The sequence below is a fragment of the Camelus ferus genome, chromosome 6 (assembly GCF_009834535.1).
Source record: "Camelus ferus isolate YT-003-E chromosome 6, BCGSAC_Cfer_1.0, whole genome shotgun sequence".
Classification (NCBI taxonomy): Eukaryota; Metazoa; Chordata; class Mammalia; order Artiodactyla; family Camelidae; genus Camelus; species Camelus ferus.
In genome coordinates this window covers 19,764,957-19,783,013 of record NC_045701.1, presented here as the reverse complement: position 1 = coordinate 19,783,013, position 18,057 = coordinate 19,764,957, and the positions used below count along the sequence as shown (strand labels likewise).

At 37.3% G+C, this 18,057-nt stretch overlaps 1 protein-coding gene across 1 annotated transcript; it reads left to right on the top strand.

Annotated features, from left to right (window-relative positions):
* Positions 1-367: 367 nt before the first annotated feature.
* TRIM69 (tripartite motif containing 69) lies at positions 368-14,343 on the top strand. The gene is made up of 7 exons (XM_014568276.2): positions 368-394; positions 733-1,209; positions 2,008-2,103; positions 4,666-4,899; positions 5,677-5,699; positions 5,782-5,906; positions 13,766-14,343. Exons 1-7 carry the CDS (start codon positions 368-370, stop codon positions 14,305-14,307), a joined length of 1,524 nt encoding a protein of 507 aa, XP_014423762.1. The 3' UTR covers positions 14,308-14,343.
* Positions 14,344-18,057: the final 3,714 nt, after the last annotated feature.

Below are 18,057 nucleotides of genomic sequence, written 5' to 3'. Positions count from 1 at the left end.
ACAAAAGGAGTATATATTACATGGCTGCATTTATATAAAATTCAAAAACAGGCAAAACTAATGTGTAGTGTTGGAAGTCAGGATGGGGTCAATCTTGATGAGGGATAGTGACTTGAAGCAGGCATATGGGGGTGCTTCGAGGATGCGAGAAGTTTTTGTTTCTTGACCAGGGCAATGATTACACAGATGTGTTCATTTTATGAAAAGTTGTTGATCTGTACACTCATGATCCTGCATTTTTCTGAATAAATGTTACTTCTGTAATGTGTTTTTTAAAAAAGAAGGGGTGAAGGGCATGGAAGATATTACAGTTGATGATATTATGCCACTGACTGAGGAATCTGACTAATTTTCCAATTCTTTGCACATGACTTCCAGAAAACGAAAGAAAAAGGTAATAACTAATAGAACAGAAGTTGAAAGTACACCTTTCAACTGATATATGGAGAAAGTGAATGGAAGAAGTGGCATACAACAAAATACACTTCTTTGGTTGAGCACACTTTCTTATTCTGCTTTTATTTTCTGTTAAAGTTTAATAGTGTTGAGAGTAGTAATAAACCATGATGTTAGATAACACTGAACTTATTGATTACTTTCAAAGAAGAGATTATGGGGCTTTTACTTTGGTTGCACCAATTCTCAGCTCCTTTAGGAATAGATCACACTATCCTGGAATGCTGAAATGAGCAACAAGAAAGAGAAACTCATTTTAGCTGTTCTTTTCCAAAGGTATCTTCCAACCCTTCCTCCAACATTGACTCAGACAACTACGGTGAAGTGAATGATTTCATCACCCAGATACCCTCTAAAGTGCAGATACAAGATATTACCATGGAGCTACACTGCCCACTGTGTAATGACTGGTTCCGTGATCCACTGATGCTAAGCTGTGGCCACAACTTCTGCCAGGCTTGTATCCAAAACTTTTGGAAGCAGCAAGCAGAAGAAACATTCTGTCCTGAGTGTAAGATGCTGTGTCAATATAGCAGCTGTACATTTAACCTTGTTCTAGAGAAGCTAGTAGAGAAGATTAAGAAGCTACCCTTACTCAAGGGCCATCCACAGTGCCCAGAGCATGGAGAGAACCTGAAACTGTTCAGTAAGCCAGATGGGAAACTGATATGCTTTCAATGCAAAGATGCTCGGTTGTCTGTGGGACAGTCTAATGAGTTCCTGCAGATCTCTGATGCTGTCCGTTTCTTCACGGTGGGTGAGCTCTGGGCCTTAAGCAACTCCTTAGCAAAGCTGGGAGAAATATTTTGCAGGGTTTCTTCTCTCCTTAGAAAGCTCAGAGTGCTCAGAAAATACAACATATCTTCCAAAGTTCTTTCTCTAGAGTTGCTGATTACAGGAAAGCAATAAAGGAGCTCTGGCCTACTCCCTCAATCAATCAAATATTTACCTAAACCCTGCCATTACAGCCTAGACACTATATAGAATATGGACACGTAAGATATTGCTTTTGTTATAAAAGTCTTAAAATTTACTCAGATTTAAAATGAATCAAACAACAGAAACGATATAAGATAATCTACTATTGAGAGCTAAATTTTTGTCACATTTGTAATTCACAAATACATAGAATTTCAGAGATTAGAGAAAACTGAAATAGTTAGGGGATACATGGTGAAATAAAGCTTAAACTGGGAAATCATTTGAATTTGGATAGGGAGAAGGAAGAAACGAGTGTTTTAAGTGAGAACAATGTAAGTAAAAGTATAGATAGTGGGAACAGCATAACTATAGTAGAAAATGTATAGAGTTCTGTTACCTTCCTCAAACCCCTGTAGTTAGCTGATAAGAGGATAAAACTAAGTTTTCCTGCTGCTTGTAAGCTTCTTCACAATTCTTGGAAAAGGCAGGAACTACAATAAAGGGGAAAGGAGACTTCCACAGCAAGAGCTCGCTTTTTTTTCTCTGCCATCCTGGGGCTTTAGGGGAGATGTCCCTCATGGCCCTTCATCTCCCAAGTCAGTGTGGGTTAATTCTATGTGGTATTCCCAGGAGGAGCTTACCATCCATCAGGGTCAACTGGAGGCAACCCTGAAGGAGCTTCAGTCCCTGAGGAACATGCAGAAAGATGCTATTGCTGCTTACAAGGTGAGGAGCAGGGTACAAGGGTTATGAGATAGAACTGGAATATACATTCCTTATAACTTCAGCTATGTTCTATAGGTACTTTCCCACATACTAAATGGCATCTGGGCTATAGATGTAGAAAACAGACACTGCAGGGTGAAAAGAAATATGGCAGTGGAGTAGGTTCCAAATAGTTGATCAACAAAGAGAGCAGACTGACTTTTCCACTAAATATGCTGATCCTTTTGATGATTTAGTCCCTAGATGATTGTTGTAGGGTTTGTGATCTGTCTGATCTTTCCCAATATCTACGGCAAAATAGGAATTTATTTTTAAAAATCCACTAAAGATGGCTCTGTCCAAAGGAATATCTTTCTTTTCTTTGGGCTTAAAACCAGGTATCTCTGAACCAAGTTCTCTCAGATTGCTGGCTTTTCTCGTCTGATTTGATATTTCCTAACTTCTCCAAAACTAAATAAAACTACTGCTTACACTTTCAACTTCACAGGAGCTCTAGAACAACATTAATGGTTAGAGACTTGGCAAATCAGTTCCTGGGTTGGGAGATAAGTTGGGAGTTCTGTTTCTTCATTAATTATTCTGTGGAGGAGAGTCTTTGGTATTTGGCATAAAGAAGAAATATGTACAGTGAGAGAAAGAAGGATAGATGGAAATAATGATGTCTCGAGAGAATCTTATTCCTATAAGAGTTCCTAGTTCAGCTATTACAGTCAACATTCATTCATTCAACAAATACTGAGTGGGTCAGGCATTATACTAGACACTATACTCCCACTATGACAGGAGATAGATCTTAATGAAATGATCCCACCAAGAACAATAAAAATGACAACTGTGATAACTACTATAAATGAAAATACAAGGTGTATGAGAGCATATAAATGGAGAACCTAATCTAGAAGAATTACAAACTGAGAATTGAAAGGATAAATATTATCCCTAGCCAGGTGAACTGAGTGAGGGGAGTATGAAAGAAATGGCCCGGAGATGTTCTATGCAGAGGAAAGGGCATATGGAAATGTCCTGAGATGCGAAGTTAGTTGCTATATTAAACAGAGAGAAGGCCAGTTAAGCTGGATCACGGTAGGCAAGATGAGACTGGAAGAGGCAGATATGGGGCCAATCATGTAGGCCCTTGCAGATAATGTTAGGAATTTTGAACTTCATCCTGTGAATAATGAAAAGCCATTAAAGGATTTAAACAGAACATAGCTTCATCTCATTTTGAAAATATTAGTCTGGTGGCTGTGTGGAGAAGGGACTGGAGAGAGACAATGACAAAGATCATGGTTAGAAGAGGGCTACTGCTGTGATCCCAGAAAATGATGATAGCTTGGACTAGAGAGGCAGTGGAGATAGAAATAAACAGCTTAAGTATATGCTTTGGAGATAAAAATTACCTGCATGTGGTGATTGGTTAGATGTGAGAGGTGAGTGAAGATATTAAACAGTCAGTGGTATATAGGAATCTGGAGCTCAGAAGTTGGTCAAGGCTGAAAAATAATCAGCAAACAGTATGTATTTAAAGTTGTGAGAGGAAAGGCTATTACCTAGAAAGAGAGTGTAGAATGAGAAGGGTAAAGAACTCAGGACAGAATATCAGGTAATCCGATATTTAGAGCTTGGTTACAGGAAACAGAGCCAACAAATAAGACTGAGAAATAGTGGTGAAATAGGTAAAAGGAAAACTAGAAATATGTGATCTAGAGGACAGAGAGAGTTAAGACAATTTTAAGAGTGCAATTGTAATGACTGACTATAGAATACAAGATGGATAAGAGGAGACATGAAGACAGAAGAAGCTGATGAACAGAAATGGAGGGGTCAATGAATATGAGGATTCAATGAGACCCAACAATTGTTGCAACAGGGGCACCTGAGTAAATGAGTATAAAAAGTTTTGGACATGGTGCAATTGCTGGGAATGATAAAATCCTCAGTGTGACTGTGAGAATGAGTAGATAAAGGTAAAAATCACTAGAAATGAGGATGAGGAACTGAGAAGCCAAGTTGTCAGGTGGCTCGCCATGAGGATATTAAGGCCACCTAAAAAAAGAGCTGCCAGTGTAGCAGTTATCAATTTTAGTGCTTCAGACATTGCTCATCTCTTGCTTCTTCTATATTATCCTGGCAGCAGGAATGGCATCTCCCCCAGTTCTGATTTCTAGATAAGGACAGTTCTTCCAACCTCTTTATGGACCCAGTCTAACAGCATCACCTGATAGATACTGGTTTGTGCTTCTGGATAGGAGGGTATTATCATTCACTTAAAAATATTTGGTTAACCCCACAGTCTTATTTAATATGACACTGCTTGCCACCTCAGTATTGCAATAGGAATCTAGAGACTTTTGATTATTTTGTGCTAAACCATTAACCCGGGGGAAAGGAGTAAGTCTCCCAAAGTGCTCCTTTTAATATAGTTGAATGTTGATACTCAGCCATTTGTATACATTTTCCTCTTATGGTATTTCCCAAGTTGTGTGAGTGTTGGTGGCGTGGGCCCCATCCCCAAGTGCTAGTTTCGGTAATTACCATGGTGATGATAATGGAGGTTTCTAGGAAAACAAGCTACATCTGCAGCAACACATCTCCTTGGAGTTTCTAAAGCTGCATCAGTTCCTGCACAGCAAAGAAAAGGACATTTTAAATGAGCTCCGAGAAGAAGGGAAAGCACTGAATGAGGAGATGGAGCTGAATCTGAGCCACATTCAGGAACAGTGTCTCCTAGCCAAGGAGATGTTGGTGAGCATCCAGGCACGGATGGAACAGCAGAACTCCTTCGACTTTCTCAAAGTGAGACTCCATACCAACATGATCATGGGTACAAAAGAGGGGGAAAGAGGGTTGGAAAAGGTGTAGAAGCAGGTTTTCCCCTCTAGGAGGGGAAAAAAAACCTACTGTAGTGCTTTTAAGATTCTCTGGGAGGAAAGCAGGAGGCAACTTTTGCCTTACACTCAGTTGAAAGCTTTACTTTCACACTCCTAGGAAAGAAGATAAAATGCCATTAAAATTAGTATGTTTTAATATTTCTCCATAAAGAAACCTGAAGCTTTATTTCTCAAAAATAAGAATGTTGCTGCCTAAGTTGTATCTTTCCTGGCTTTCAGCAATCACAAATTGACCTGTTTGAAAAGCTGTTTGCCAATCTTTGCCATCTGACGCTTTACCTCTAAAGTAGTATTGGTTACCTCCTCAGCACTCAGAAGCTTAATTTGCCAGAGTAAGGAAACATGGCCTTGAGGCTGGAAAACCTATTGTGTTTTTCTCCTGCTACTATGTGGCAGTAGAGGTAAAAAATAACTTAACCTTAATTTCTTTCTTGTTCCCTGTAAAAGAGAACTCTAGAAAATCAGCAAAATAAGCCAGTTTATCCTGGGATAGATGAAGGATACAGATAAGAAAAGGCATATGGAGGATGAGAGAGAGGAGTTGGTGGTGATGGGATGGGGACTATCTTCACACGATTGCAGTATTGACAATCAAATTCTGGTGATGGCCAGTATCACCAGAGAAATTTCTGGAGCTGATGAACAGGCATCTAACCTTTCTATTTCTCCTTTCCTCTTCTAGGACATAACATCTCTCTTGGATAGGTAAGTGTTTCCCTGTGGTATTAATACCCTTCCTTTAGTCCTTGGAGAATGTCTAAGAATAAACGGTTTATGTCTCCTGCAGCTTGGAGCAAGGGATGAAGGTGCTGACATCTAGAGAGCTTATCTCCAGAAAGCTGAACCTAGGCCTGTACAAAGGTCCCATCCAGTACATGATATGGAGGGAAATGCAGCCTACTCTCTCTCCAGGTACTAGTGGGTAATAGCTATTGGCTCCTGGGGCTCCTAATTTATGTTTCATCTGTGGGACCTCTTCTGTGGACCTAAGTTAGTACTGTAGACAGGAGGAGGAGTGAAGTTTAGCCAAAATAAGGCTAGTTGGTATGACTAAATTTCTTCTTGTACTGTGACCTATGAATTTACAACATTGTACTGGTAAACAGAGTCTGATGTCAGAATTACTTCTTGGCCTATGATTTTGTTTGATTATTCTATCAAATGTGGCAACCAATACTTTAACCTGTTTTTTCTGAAACAGATAAGGCCCTGGAGCTTTCTCGCCCTGGAGGAAGAGGTTACTATACATACTTTTTGCATATAATAGGGTCTTTATAGTTCCTCTTGTGCTTGGTGTTCATAACAGAGTATAACATCTTAGGAGATTGTTTAGAGATCTTAAGTGCTTCAAAAGGAAAACCAATAATTTCACTAGATGTGCCTAATAAGAACACTAAGCTTTTGTCATCCTGCAGATGACTGAGCAGGACAAAAAAACACAAATGGCATTTCAAGAACATAAAATAAAATTCTAAATAAAAATCATTACAGAAATAAAGCTCTAGTTAAAGCTTTTTATAGACTTCCTATAGACTCAGTATTATTGTTTGTAGTTACTGATTTAATGAAAATCACAAGTCTATCCTTTTAATTCTTCCAGATAATTGACATTGAAAAAAATCAGTTTACTGAGGTATAATTAACATAATAAAATTCACCAACTTTAACGTACAATTTGATGAATCTGACAAACATATACACTTATTTAAACATCTTCAAAATCAAGATATAGAAAATTTCTGTCATCCCAAAATGTTCCTGTACACCCCTTTGCAGTCAGTCATTTCCTTCCCTTCTCAGCCCCTGACATACACTGATCTACTTCCCTGGTTTGTATAATGAATATTTTACATTTAGTGTGATACATTTTTTATAGTTAATGAACCAATACTAATACACTATTATTAACTAAAGTACATAGTTTCTTTAGATTTCCTTAGTTTTTACCTAATGTCATTTTTCTGTTCCAGGATCCCATCTAAGGTACCACATTACATTTAGTTGTCATGTTTCTTTAAGCTCTTCCTGACTGTGACAATTTCTCAGACTTTCCTTGTTTTTTGATAACTTTGACACATTTGAAGAGTACAGGTCTCCTATATTTGGTAGGATGCTATATTACTGCAATTTGTCTGATATTTTCCTCATGATAAGACCAAGGTTCTGAGTTATTGGAAGACTACAGGGTTAAAGTGCCATTTTCATCACATTATATCAAGCATACATACTGTCAACATGATTTATGACCGTTGATATTCACTTTAATTACCTAACTGAAGTAGTGTTTGTCAGGTTTCTTCACAGTAAAGCTGCTCTCTCCCACCCTCCCTTTTCCATACTGTATACTTTGGAAGCAAGTTACTACCTGTGGGGGGAGAGGGGAAGGCACAGCTCAGTGGTAGGGTGCCTGCTTAGCATGCACGAGGTCTTAGGTTCAATCCCTAGTACCTTCATTAAAACAAATACATAAACCTAATTACCTCCCCTCAAAAAATTGTTTTTAGAAAGTTACTATGTGCAGTCCACACTTAAGGAGTGGGTAATTATGCTCGCTTCTCCTTAAGGGTGGAGTACATCTCAAAAATTATTTGGAATTCTGCATGGGAGATCTGAGTCTTCTGGATGGTGAATTTTTATTGGATGTCAAACATGATCAATTTTACATTGTTATTTGCTGAATTTTGTTGTAATCCTTTAAGCTCTATAGACTTAACTTGGCATTTAGTGAAGTTATTTGAAATAACTTTGTTCCTTTTGACAGTTTAAGTTTTGTTAAGCCTTTAAGCTTTGTTAGAGTGGTTCAAAAGCAGCCTTTAAACTAAGGCTAACTTTGCCCATTTTTGAAGGTATTACCCTTCTGAGTACTCTGTCTGATGTTCCACATACTGTAACATTTTCCCATTCTGACTGGCAGGATTGAAAACTATTCCCAGTTTTGTGTGAGCTCTAGAAATGGTTCAGTTTACTGCTTTCTCTGGACTAACAGGTTTCACTGCACGCATGTGGCAATACTCAGTCACAGACTTGAGAGAACCTGTTTGTAGATGTTTGGAAGTCTCTGTGTAGCTCCCTCCTCTGTTACTCTATTGTGCAAATTCTAGCTGTCTCAGGATCACAATAGTTTTCTTCCTGTACACTCTGCCCTGTAAAATCAAACTTCACTTCTAGCAATCTGACTTTTTCTTTATTTTTGCTGTAACTTTACATCTAAAAAAATCAAATGGAATTTATTTAATATATGGCTATTGTATTTATAATGTAACTGTGGTCAAACCTTGGTAAAATATAATTCATACTTCTTATTTCTAGGCCTCTACTTATTGTGTAGGTTAATATTTTCTCATTTCCTGCCTTACAAATGAGGCTGTTGCCTTAGTGCAGGGGCGGGTACTTTTTCTGTAAAGGGTCAGATAGTAAATACTTTAAGCTTTGTGAGCTGTTTGGTTTTTGCTGAATCTATTTAACTTTGCCATTCCAGTGAAAGAGCAACTCTAAATAATATGTAAACGAATGGCCATTCATGTATTCCAATCAAACTTTATACAAAACAGGCCTGCTGATTGTAGTCTTACCAATTCCAGTGTAGGGAATCATTTAAACTAAAATAATTTTAACATATTTCCTTTAGTTTTGTGTGTATCAGTAAAATATCATGAAAGTTCACTCATTCATTCAACATACTCTTATAAAGTGCCTACAACATACTAAGCATTAAGTAGGACTCCAAGGATATAGAAATAAAAGACATAGTTTCTGCTCTACAGGAGAGGCTAGAAGACCAAGTTAGAGTCTGTAGCAACCCTCTAGGTGAAAAGAATGAGAAAGAAAAATGAAGAATAGATTCCAGAGACAGAATTCCAGGAGCTGAAATGTACAGGACAGTAACTGAGAGTAAGGGATGGAGAAAGGTGATGTCAAGGATGGAAATATAGGAGATGCAGATTTTGGAGGGGGTTGATGAATTAGTTCAGTTTTGGTCATGTTGTGCTGACCTACAGGACAACTAAGTGAATATATTCAAATGGGTGATTATTCTAACTGGAGCTTAGGGGAGAGGTCAGGACTGGAATAATCAGTATAAAGTGGGGGTAGCTGAAGCTATTGATGTAAATGGGATTTCCTAAGGAAAGTGAGAACATACAGTCAAGTAGAGAGCATGTTATAAAGAATGCCAACAGATAAAGGGCAATGAAACCCCAAAAGGGCTTGAGGAATTCTGGCAAGAGAAATAGAGGAAAACCAGGAAATGAAGTTGACATGGTATCTAAGGAAAGAGAGTGTCAAGGAGAAAGGAGTAGTCGTTCATGTCAAATGCGAAGATCAATTTAGAAAATGACTGGAAAAAAGATGTTTTTAACAAAAATTGGTGACTTTCACAAGGGCAATTTCAAGAGTGGAATGAGTAGAAATTATTCTGTATAAGGGTTCTGTAGTAATTTGGAATGAGGCAGTGGTGAAGTGAGTAGATCATCCATTTGAGAACTTTCACTAAGAAGGGAAGATGTATGTGTGGAAGCAGAGACAAAAGAGGACTTTTAAAAACATATGGAAGGGAAGCAGCCTGTAGAAAGGCAGAAATCAACAGTGTAAGAAAGGGAAAAAATGGTGGAAGTAGTAAAGAGTGAGATCTACAACAAAGAAAGGTATTGACTTTCCTCAGTTTCCTCTGAAAATGGAGAGGAGATAAAGATGGTAGAGGCAACTTTATCAAATGGGGTTTGCAGTATGAATGGGAAGAATGGAGGGATTCCTATAAGATGTACTGTAGTTTCTCTGTGAAATAGCAGATGAAGTCTTCTGCCTGGGAGTGAGGAGGTAAGTGGTGGAATAGAGATTTGAGGAGCTGAAGGTTTGAAATTGCTGTTGTAAGGAACTGGAGAGGATTTGATTTGGAAAATAGAGTAGTTCTGGGCAGTGCTGATGGTCAAGCATAGAGTGGAAATAATGAATTTATAGTGGTTTCTGTATGCACAATTTTGTGATTTTTTTCCCCCCAAGCAGTGGCCAGGAATTGGGATGTTAATTTGAATAGCTGAATAGACCAAGGTTGGAGAGTTGCATGGCAGACGCTACAAGGATAGAAACATAAGAGGATAAAAGGTTAAGGTTATTGGCAACAAAACTGTCAATGTTAAACTGTTTAGGGAAGGATTTTAAGCCAAGAAGCAGATAGATTAGGATAATAAAGAGAAATCAGGTACTAGAGATGTTAACAAAGTCAAGTAATGGTTATAGGGGGAGATGAAAGTGAGAAAGCTCAAAAAATAAAGAGTATGGCATATCTGAGTTGAAGATATTAGAGAATGAATAGCTCTTGATGGCTATGAGATCCAGAATATGGTCATTGAAATGGACAGCTGAAATGTCAAAGTCACTAGTAGTAAAGTCAAGGACCTGCAAGAATGGAAGAGTAGCTACATCCAAAAGAAAGTAAGTAAGATGACTGGAGATAATGGGCTAGATTAGAGGTACAGGAGTAAGGTTAACCCAAAGTGCAGGGGGGTGTAATCAGGAAGTTGTACATAACAGCATTGAATAGAGATAGAGGGTAATATGAAATGGAATGACAAGAGCCTCAGATGAAGAGTGATTTCTTTTACATGAGGATGAGGAATAGAGTATAGATCTGGAAGCGGCAGTGGTGGTTACTGAATCTCTGGCATCTGAATTTAGAAAATGAATAGTCCTATGAATTGTTGGAGGCTTTTTTTAAAGTTTGTTTTTTGGAAGAACCAGCTGGGTTTATGTTAAATTAAGGAAGTAATCGAAGAATTCTGTAAACTGAGGATGCAGGAGAGTTCATTAGGGAGGTAGTTCCAAAGGGCAGAGTGGAAAGGGTTGGACGGGAACAGTGCGAGGATGGGTGAAGGCAGAAGAAGTAAAGAACAGAATAATGGGATAAGAGTACAGCACAGAATAAATCATTAGAGGGGTCTACATTCTGGGCATCGGCCAAGGATAACAGGAATATGAGGCATGATGAAATTAGCTGGTGTCAAGTTTTCAAATTGAACTCTAATTCAAGTTCATTTATTTGTTTAACAAATACTTACGTGAACACCTAGGAACAGTCCAAATTTTGAAGATATATGGGGAAACAAAACAGATAAAGTTCCTGCCCTTCCAGAGATTACATTCGCATGGAAGAGACAGACAATGAACAAGAAAATAATTTCACAAAGTGATAACCATTGTGAAGAAAATGAAACATGGTATACTCAATAAATAATTATTCATAAGAGAAGATAAAGCGGATAAGAGTGCAAACAGTGATAGATGAACATGCTATTTTAGATAGAATAGCCAGAGAAAAACTCTCTGAGGAGACAACTCCCCTCCCACTACATTTTATTTGGAAATTTCTAAACATAATGAAAAGTTTAAATAATTTTACAATGAGTACTCCTATACCTACCTAAATTCTATCATTAATATTTTATTGAACCTGCCTGAACAAAGGCCTGAATAATGTAAAGGAGTGAATCATATGGGGACAAGGAAAAAAACTATAAAGTCCCTGAAATAGGAATGAACTTCGTATGTTCAAGGAACAGCCAAAAGGCAAAAGTGTTTAGATTAAAGAAAACGAGGGGGTGAGTCATGGGAGATGAGGTCAGAGAGGTGGGTAAATCATGTAGGTCTCATTTCCTCTGTAAGGAATCTGGATTTTATGGATTTTATCTAGGTGATGGGAGAAATACGAGTATTCTGAGTAGGAAAACTAGATGATCTCATTTCTGTTATGGACAGAAAAGGTTGCAGGCAGGCAAGAGTGGAAACAGAACAGTTAAAAAGCTATTGCAGTAGTTCCAAGCCAATGGTATTTTGGAAGTTATCTGTCTCTACATTCTGAGTAGGCTCAGAATATATTTTAAAGGTGGATTTGACAGAACTTACTGTTCGACTGAATATGGCATAAGAAGAAAAGAGAGGATGCAAAGCTGACTCCTAGAAATCTTCAGAGCCAGGACCAGCTCAGCTACCTGGAGGTGTCAGAAACTTGGTGATGAGAGCAGACTGGGGTTCTAAAAAGGTTAGCAGGACTTCCTTATGATACCTCTAAAAAAATTCTAGTTCTCACATTGGAAAGAGTAACAACCCAAGGTGGATGAGGATTTGTGTAAGAGATAAGATTCAGCCTATATGGGAAAATTTCAGGATTCTTCAAAGTCCTCTGTGGGAATGAAAAAATCCTTGGGATTATGGAAAAGACTCAGGCTTTTCTGAGAAGAGAGAGATGGATTGGACTGATCTTGCTTCCAAGGATAAATAAATCCATTAACAACAGAAGTATTCATATATCTTATCTGTGTCCATGATGTGAACATACATAGTTTTTGTCTTTCCTTCATCAAAATTTGTGCCAAGGTTCTATTATCTCACACCAGAATTTGTGTCACCTTCTTGCTGGTATGCTTTCAACCTCTCTTCATTTAGAAATTCTTCTTTATACTGCTGCCCATTGATTTGTCTAAATCAATACTTGTCAAATTATGAAAGAATAGTTTTTAAAATCTCAACCTGCCATGGACTGACACATTTATAAAAGACAATATAAATTAATTACTCAAAAAAGTGGAATTTAAAAATTAAAGATTAAAAAGTATAAGCCCAGTCTTTTAATCAAATCAACTGACATAAATTACTCTGTCAGATATCTATGAAAGAGCTTCCTTTCAATTTTTGTACTATCTTGTCCCAGACTTCTAATTACACAGTTTGTGAACCACACTGTGATTATCAGTGGCATTAATCATTTCAGGCCTTAAAAGTCCCATTGTCTGTTAAACCAAATATAAACTGTGGTGGTGGGGTAATGAAATTTTCATCACATTGAGATTGCAATGCTCATGGAATCACAGGGTGAATGCATACAATGTAGTTGGGAAAACAGGTCTGGAGAGTTCAGGAAAGAGCCCTGGGATCATCATGGTTGAGCTTCATCAGTCTGTAAGTGGTCACTGACAAAATGAGTTTTGGTAAGTGCACTGGGGGAAGATACCTAGAGACAGAAGGGTGCCAACACTGAAAGAACCAGTCATCAGGAAGGAAAGGAGGAAAGAGAGAGGGAAGGAGCGAAGGAGGAAGGGAGAAGGGAGAAGGGAAGGAAAGCAGGACATATGGGCCTGGGAGATGTGAGAGGCCCCAGAGGGGAGAGGCTAGGAACACAGCATGCTGAAGGTTGGCCAGGGGAGGGCTGTGCAGCTGCGTGACCCACCACACTTACATGCCATCAGTGACAGGAGAATATCCTGGCATCATTCCTGCTTCCAGAGCACAATGAGGCCCCTCAGCTACCACTCTTCCCCCTTACATGTTTAGGAAGTTGAAAGACATGCAAGCTACTGTTTTTAACCCATTCCTTTTTCTGTCTCTGTTTACCCAAAACATATTGATATATCTCATAGATGTTGCATCAAAACTGACATACTTATCGTCCTTATAAAGCTTTCCTAGGACACACTTACCTAATCTTTACCCTTTCAACATTTGTATTTTCTTATATTTACGAGTACAGATTTATGTTATTTGTATTTTTTATTAGAGCATAAATTGCTTTAGAGTACAGTCTGATTTTTACCACAAATATAAAAATGTCTAGAATATAATCACATGGATATCAAAACAATAAAAAGTATAAAAGTAATTCCCTGCCTAAGAGTATATGTATATGGGGAGATAAAGCACTGGTGTCTATGTAAATACTGTCTATGGGAACCAACATTCACTCCTTTTACCCTATGCCCTGCTTTCTCTTATTTTCTTACCAGGACTATCTCCTTTAACCCTGGACCCTAAAACTGCTCACCCAAATCTGGTGCTCTCCAAAAGCCGAACCAGTGTATGGCATGGTGACATTAAGCAGGTAATGCCCGATGATCCAGAGAGGTTTGACTCAAGTGTGGCTGTGCTGGGCTCAAAAGGCTTCACATCTGGAAAGTGGTACTGGGAAGTAGAAGTAGCAAAGAAGACAAAATGGACAGTTGGAGTCGTCCGAGAATCCATAATCCGGAAAGGCAGCTGTCCTCTAACTCCTGAGCAAGGATTCTGGCTTTTAAGACTGAGGAACCAAACTGATCTAAAGGCTCTAGATTTGCCTTCTTGCAGTCTGAAACTGACTAACAACCTCAACAAGGTGGGCATATACCTGGATTATGAGGGAGGGCAAGTGTCCTTCTACAATGCGAAAACTATGACCCACATTTACACTTTCAGCAACATTTTCATGGAGAAACTTTATCCCTACTTCTGTCCTTGCCTTAATGACGGTGGAGAGAATAAAGAACCATTGCGTATCTTACATCCACAGTAATCTGTCATACTATTGTATAAATTCAGAGCATTATTAAAGAGGCATTGAAATAGTTTACCAGTCTCACTGATTTCTCTTTCCAATTTATGGGGAACTCTCGAATGATGAAAAGAAGATTCACGAATTGAATTCCATTCTCAGAGTTCCAAGTGGATTTCACTGGAGCTTTTCAAGATGTCGTTCTAATTTGCTGGGGTCTACTATGACACAAGGGCCACTCTCATGAGTGTGACCATCATTCCATTGCTACTGGAGCAAAATGTAACTTGAATTTTCGATGCTCACGAATCCTTTTCAAACATGTTCAGAAATTCTATCATCCTGTCTTTATTCTCCAGCATAGTGACTCTAAATAGATTAATTTTTAGATATGTATTCATCTTCCTATTTAATTATCTTTAATATAAATTTTGTAACACATTTCTTTTCTGTAACTTGTTACTGTAATTTTAAAAAACTGTTCCAGAGATTTAAAGAACAACATAGGAAATGGTCTAGGCTTGTTTACAATTTTATCTTGAATTCTCTCAAGATACTTTTTAGTCCAGTAAATCTCTGACTCTTTCTCAGTCCCTTTTTCTTGCTTTACCTATCTATGGGGCACTTGCTTTTCTGTATTCAAATACACTTATGTATTTTATCCACTTTTGACTATGTCCTTTAAATCATTCCTGCCTGTAATTTAAATATCAGTATATTTCATCTTATCCTCTCCAATATACTCATCCTCCAACTTGTTCCTTCTAAGTCTCAAGTTCTTAGGATTATTGATCTCAGCAGTACCCCTTGATGAACCATCCCTATTTCCTTTCCTTGGAAGTCCCATATATCTGGGCTTTATTCTCTATATCTGACAGGTTTTTTGGGGGAAGGGGGTGGTATTTAGGACCTGCAGTATGGCCCTCTAAATTACAACTAGCACAGCACTTTTGGCAGGGTAAAAGCCCCCTATCCTATCTGTCATAATGAGAAGCAATGTACACACTACAGGTAATATTCATGTAGTGTTGGCATATACAATATACATACATTTATAGCTACTGATGGGTAAATAGTCACAATATGTTATGGCTATATTTAAGAAAACCCTTAAAAAATTAATTCACTTCAAGCAGAGTGTAATGAGGACCTGTTTTGTGCCTGGAACCTTGTTAAATGATGTGAAGGATATAAAACAAGTATAAAAAGAAAAAATTGTTCATCTCAAGAGATTTAAAATAAATTCAAATCACCTAAAATCAATTAAATAAGAATTTCTAGCAAGTGGGGCTCAGACATTTGCAGTTTCTAAAAACTCTCTAATGTGTGGCTAGGGCAGAGAACCACCGAACTAAAGGAGCATGATTTCTCTTTTTTTAATCTTAAAAAAATTAAACTTAGAGAAAAATTGCATATTTGTATGATAAACTCCCATATACTCTCTACCTAGATTACCAATTATTAAAATTTTGTCACATTTTCTTAGTCTCTTTCCCCACATCCACCCCATATGATTTTGTGTGTGTGTGTATAATTATTACTAATGTTATTTTTGCTGAACTGCTTGAGATTAAGTTGCAGGCATTATAATTCTTATTCCCAAATACATCAGCAAGCATCTTCTAAGAACCAAGGTATTCTTTTACATAATCACAGAATTAAATGATCAAATTCAGAATTTAACACCAACACAATAGTACTTACTAGCTAATAACATTTTATCTTGAATTATGTATATAACTAGTTCATATTAAATAAGTAAATACTTGTAATGGTAGGGTTTTAGGCACTGTAGTACAGAATTTTAAGTAATATGATAAAGAGTTTGGGGGATAGAAGAAGAGGACCTAGTTAAGTCATACAGAGTTCTAGATAAATGATATCTAAAGTCTGTCCTTGGGGACAGACAAGTGCTGTAGAGATCACAAAAAGAGGAGGTCAATATTCACCAGAACAGGAAGAGAAAATTCTAAGGAAAAGATGTGATTAAGTTAGACACAGTGAGAGATGAGTAGGAATGAATATAAATTTGGAAAATATACTTCTTAAAAATGATGTTTTGTGGTGATGGTTGCATAGCATATGAATGTAACAGAAATGAGTGAACTCTAAACTTATAATGGGAAAATTTTATGAGATGCAAATTGTACCACAATAAAATTGTTTTTTTAAAAAAGGAAAAGGAAAAAACCGAATGTTTTATTCAGATCACGAGGGGAATTAGGACAGGCCACAAGTGTGTACATATTTTCCACTATCTGTAGGAGTCCACCTTAATACTTTCTCTGACATACTACCTTAGCTCTCCAGCATTTATTTTAACATAGATGACACAAGTTTATTTCCTCACAGTTTTCCCAGATAATTGGTTATTCTATATCAAATGATTTGAACAATCCGTCTACTTAGAACTTAGATTATAATTAAAGGCAGGAATCCTTCTAATGAGTATGAATTATAAAACACCAGTATGGGACTTTCCTGCTAGAAATAGGCTCTGAATAGTATTCACTAAGAAGCGTGATCAGGGCTATCTCATATACTATTTTCTCTCAGACCACAGGAGATGAGGCAAATAGTGATAACAACAACAGAAATCCTTGTATGAAGTAGAAGATAAAGAGGCCCCAATTGTGTATTGGAATTCACTGAGGTGAGAACCTCAAAGGAGAAAGCCTTGTAAAATACATACAGAAGAGTGTATGTAATGCATATGTAAGGTTTAGATAATAACACACACAAAAATTCATTAATTGACCGTCTAGCTTTGGAAATAGAACAGAATCAAAACATTTGAAGGCCTCCTACTACCTCTCCCAGCCCTGAGGTAATCACTCTTCTACATTTTGTATATTCGGTTTTTTCCTTTTTGCAAATAATTCATGGGTGTATCTTTCTGACAAATGTACTGTTCAGTTTTTTCCATTCTACATATATAAATATTCCTGAAAAGTATGGCTTCATCATGACTATTCTTCAAACTTTAAATGAGTGGAATCATGTATGTCTTCCTTGGCTTTTTAAAAATTCAAACTTATGTTATATTCCAGTGTACGAAAATCCAGTAATTTAAATATCCAAACTACTGTTAATAGGTAAGAAGTTGTTTCTAGTCACTATTTTTTTCAGTTGTTGCTGTTGCTGTTGCTATTAGCAACAGTGTTGCCATAAACATTATTGTACATGTGTACCTGTAAATGGGAGCAAGAGTTTCTCTAGGTTTATATCTAATAAGTGCTGGTTCATATGGTATGCACATCTTCGAGTAATGATGAATTGTTGATCAAAGCAATTGTGCCGATTTACACTGCCACCAGCAGTGGGAGTGCCAATTCAATTTTTATCAGTAAGGTGAGTACATAATGGTATCTCTTAGTTTTAGTTTGCATTTCCCTAATTACCTCTGTGGTTGAGCATCTTTTTATAAGTATCTTGGCCATTTAAATTTCCTCTTCTGCAAAATGCCTATATAGGTGTTTGCCCATTTTGCATCATATTGTGTCTCTTATTGATTCGTAGGGTTATTTATATTTTCTAGATACCAATTCTTTGTTGGTTATTTGCACTGCAAAATATCTTCTCCTACTATTTCCAAAAAATCTTTCTCAGAGGCCAGAGATATTCTCCTGTGTTCTATTCTATGTTTTAAAGTTTTGCCTTTCATATTCAAGTGCTTAATTGTTCAATCAACTAGAAAAACAAGTGTACATTTGCATGTACCTAACAACATAATTTCAGTATACATAAATAAAAAATTAACAAGAAGGAATT

Excerpts from the sequence above, each read along its gene's own strand:
- TRIM69 (XM_014568276.2), top strand. The coding sequence starts at position 368 with ATGACTTCCAGAAAACGAAAGAAAAAG. Across the intron at positions 1,210-2,007 it reads ATGCTGTCCGTTTCTTCACG|GAGGAGCTTACCATCCATCA; the intron begins GTGGGTGAGCTC and ends TGGTATTCCCAG. Across the intron at positions 5,907-13,765 it reads GCAGCCTACTCTCTCTCCAG|GACTATCTCCTTTAACCCTG; the intron begins GTACTAGTGGGT and ends TTTTCTTACCAG.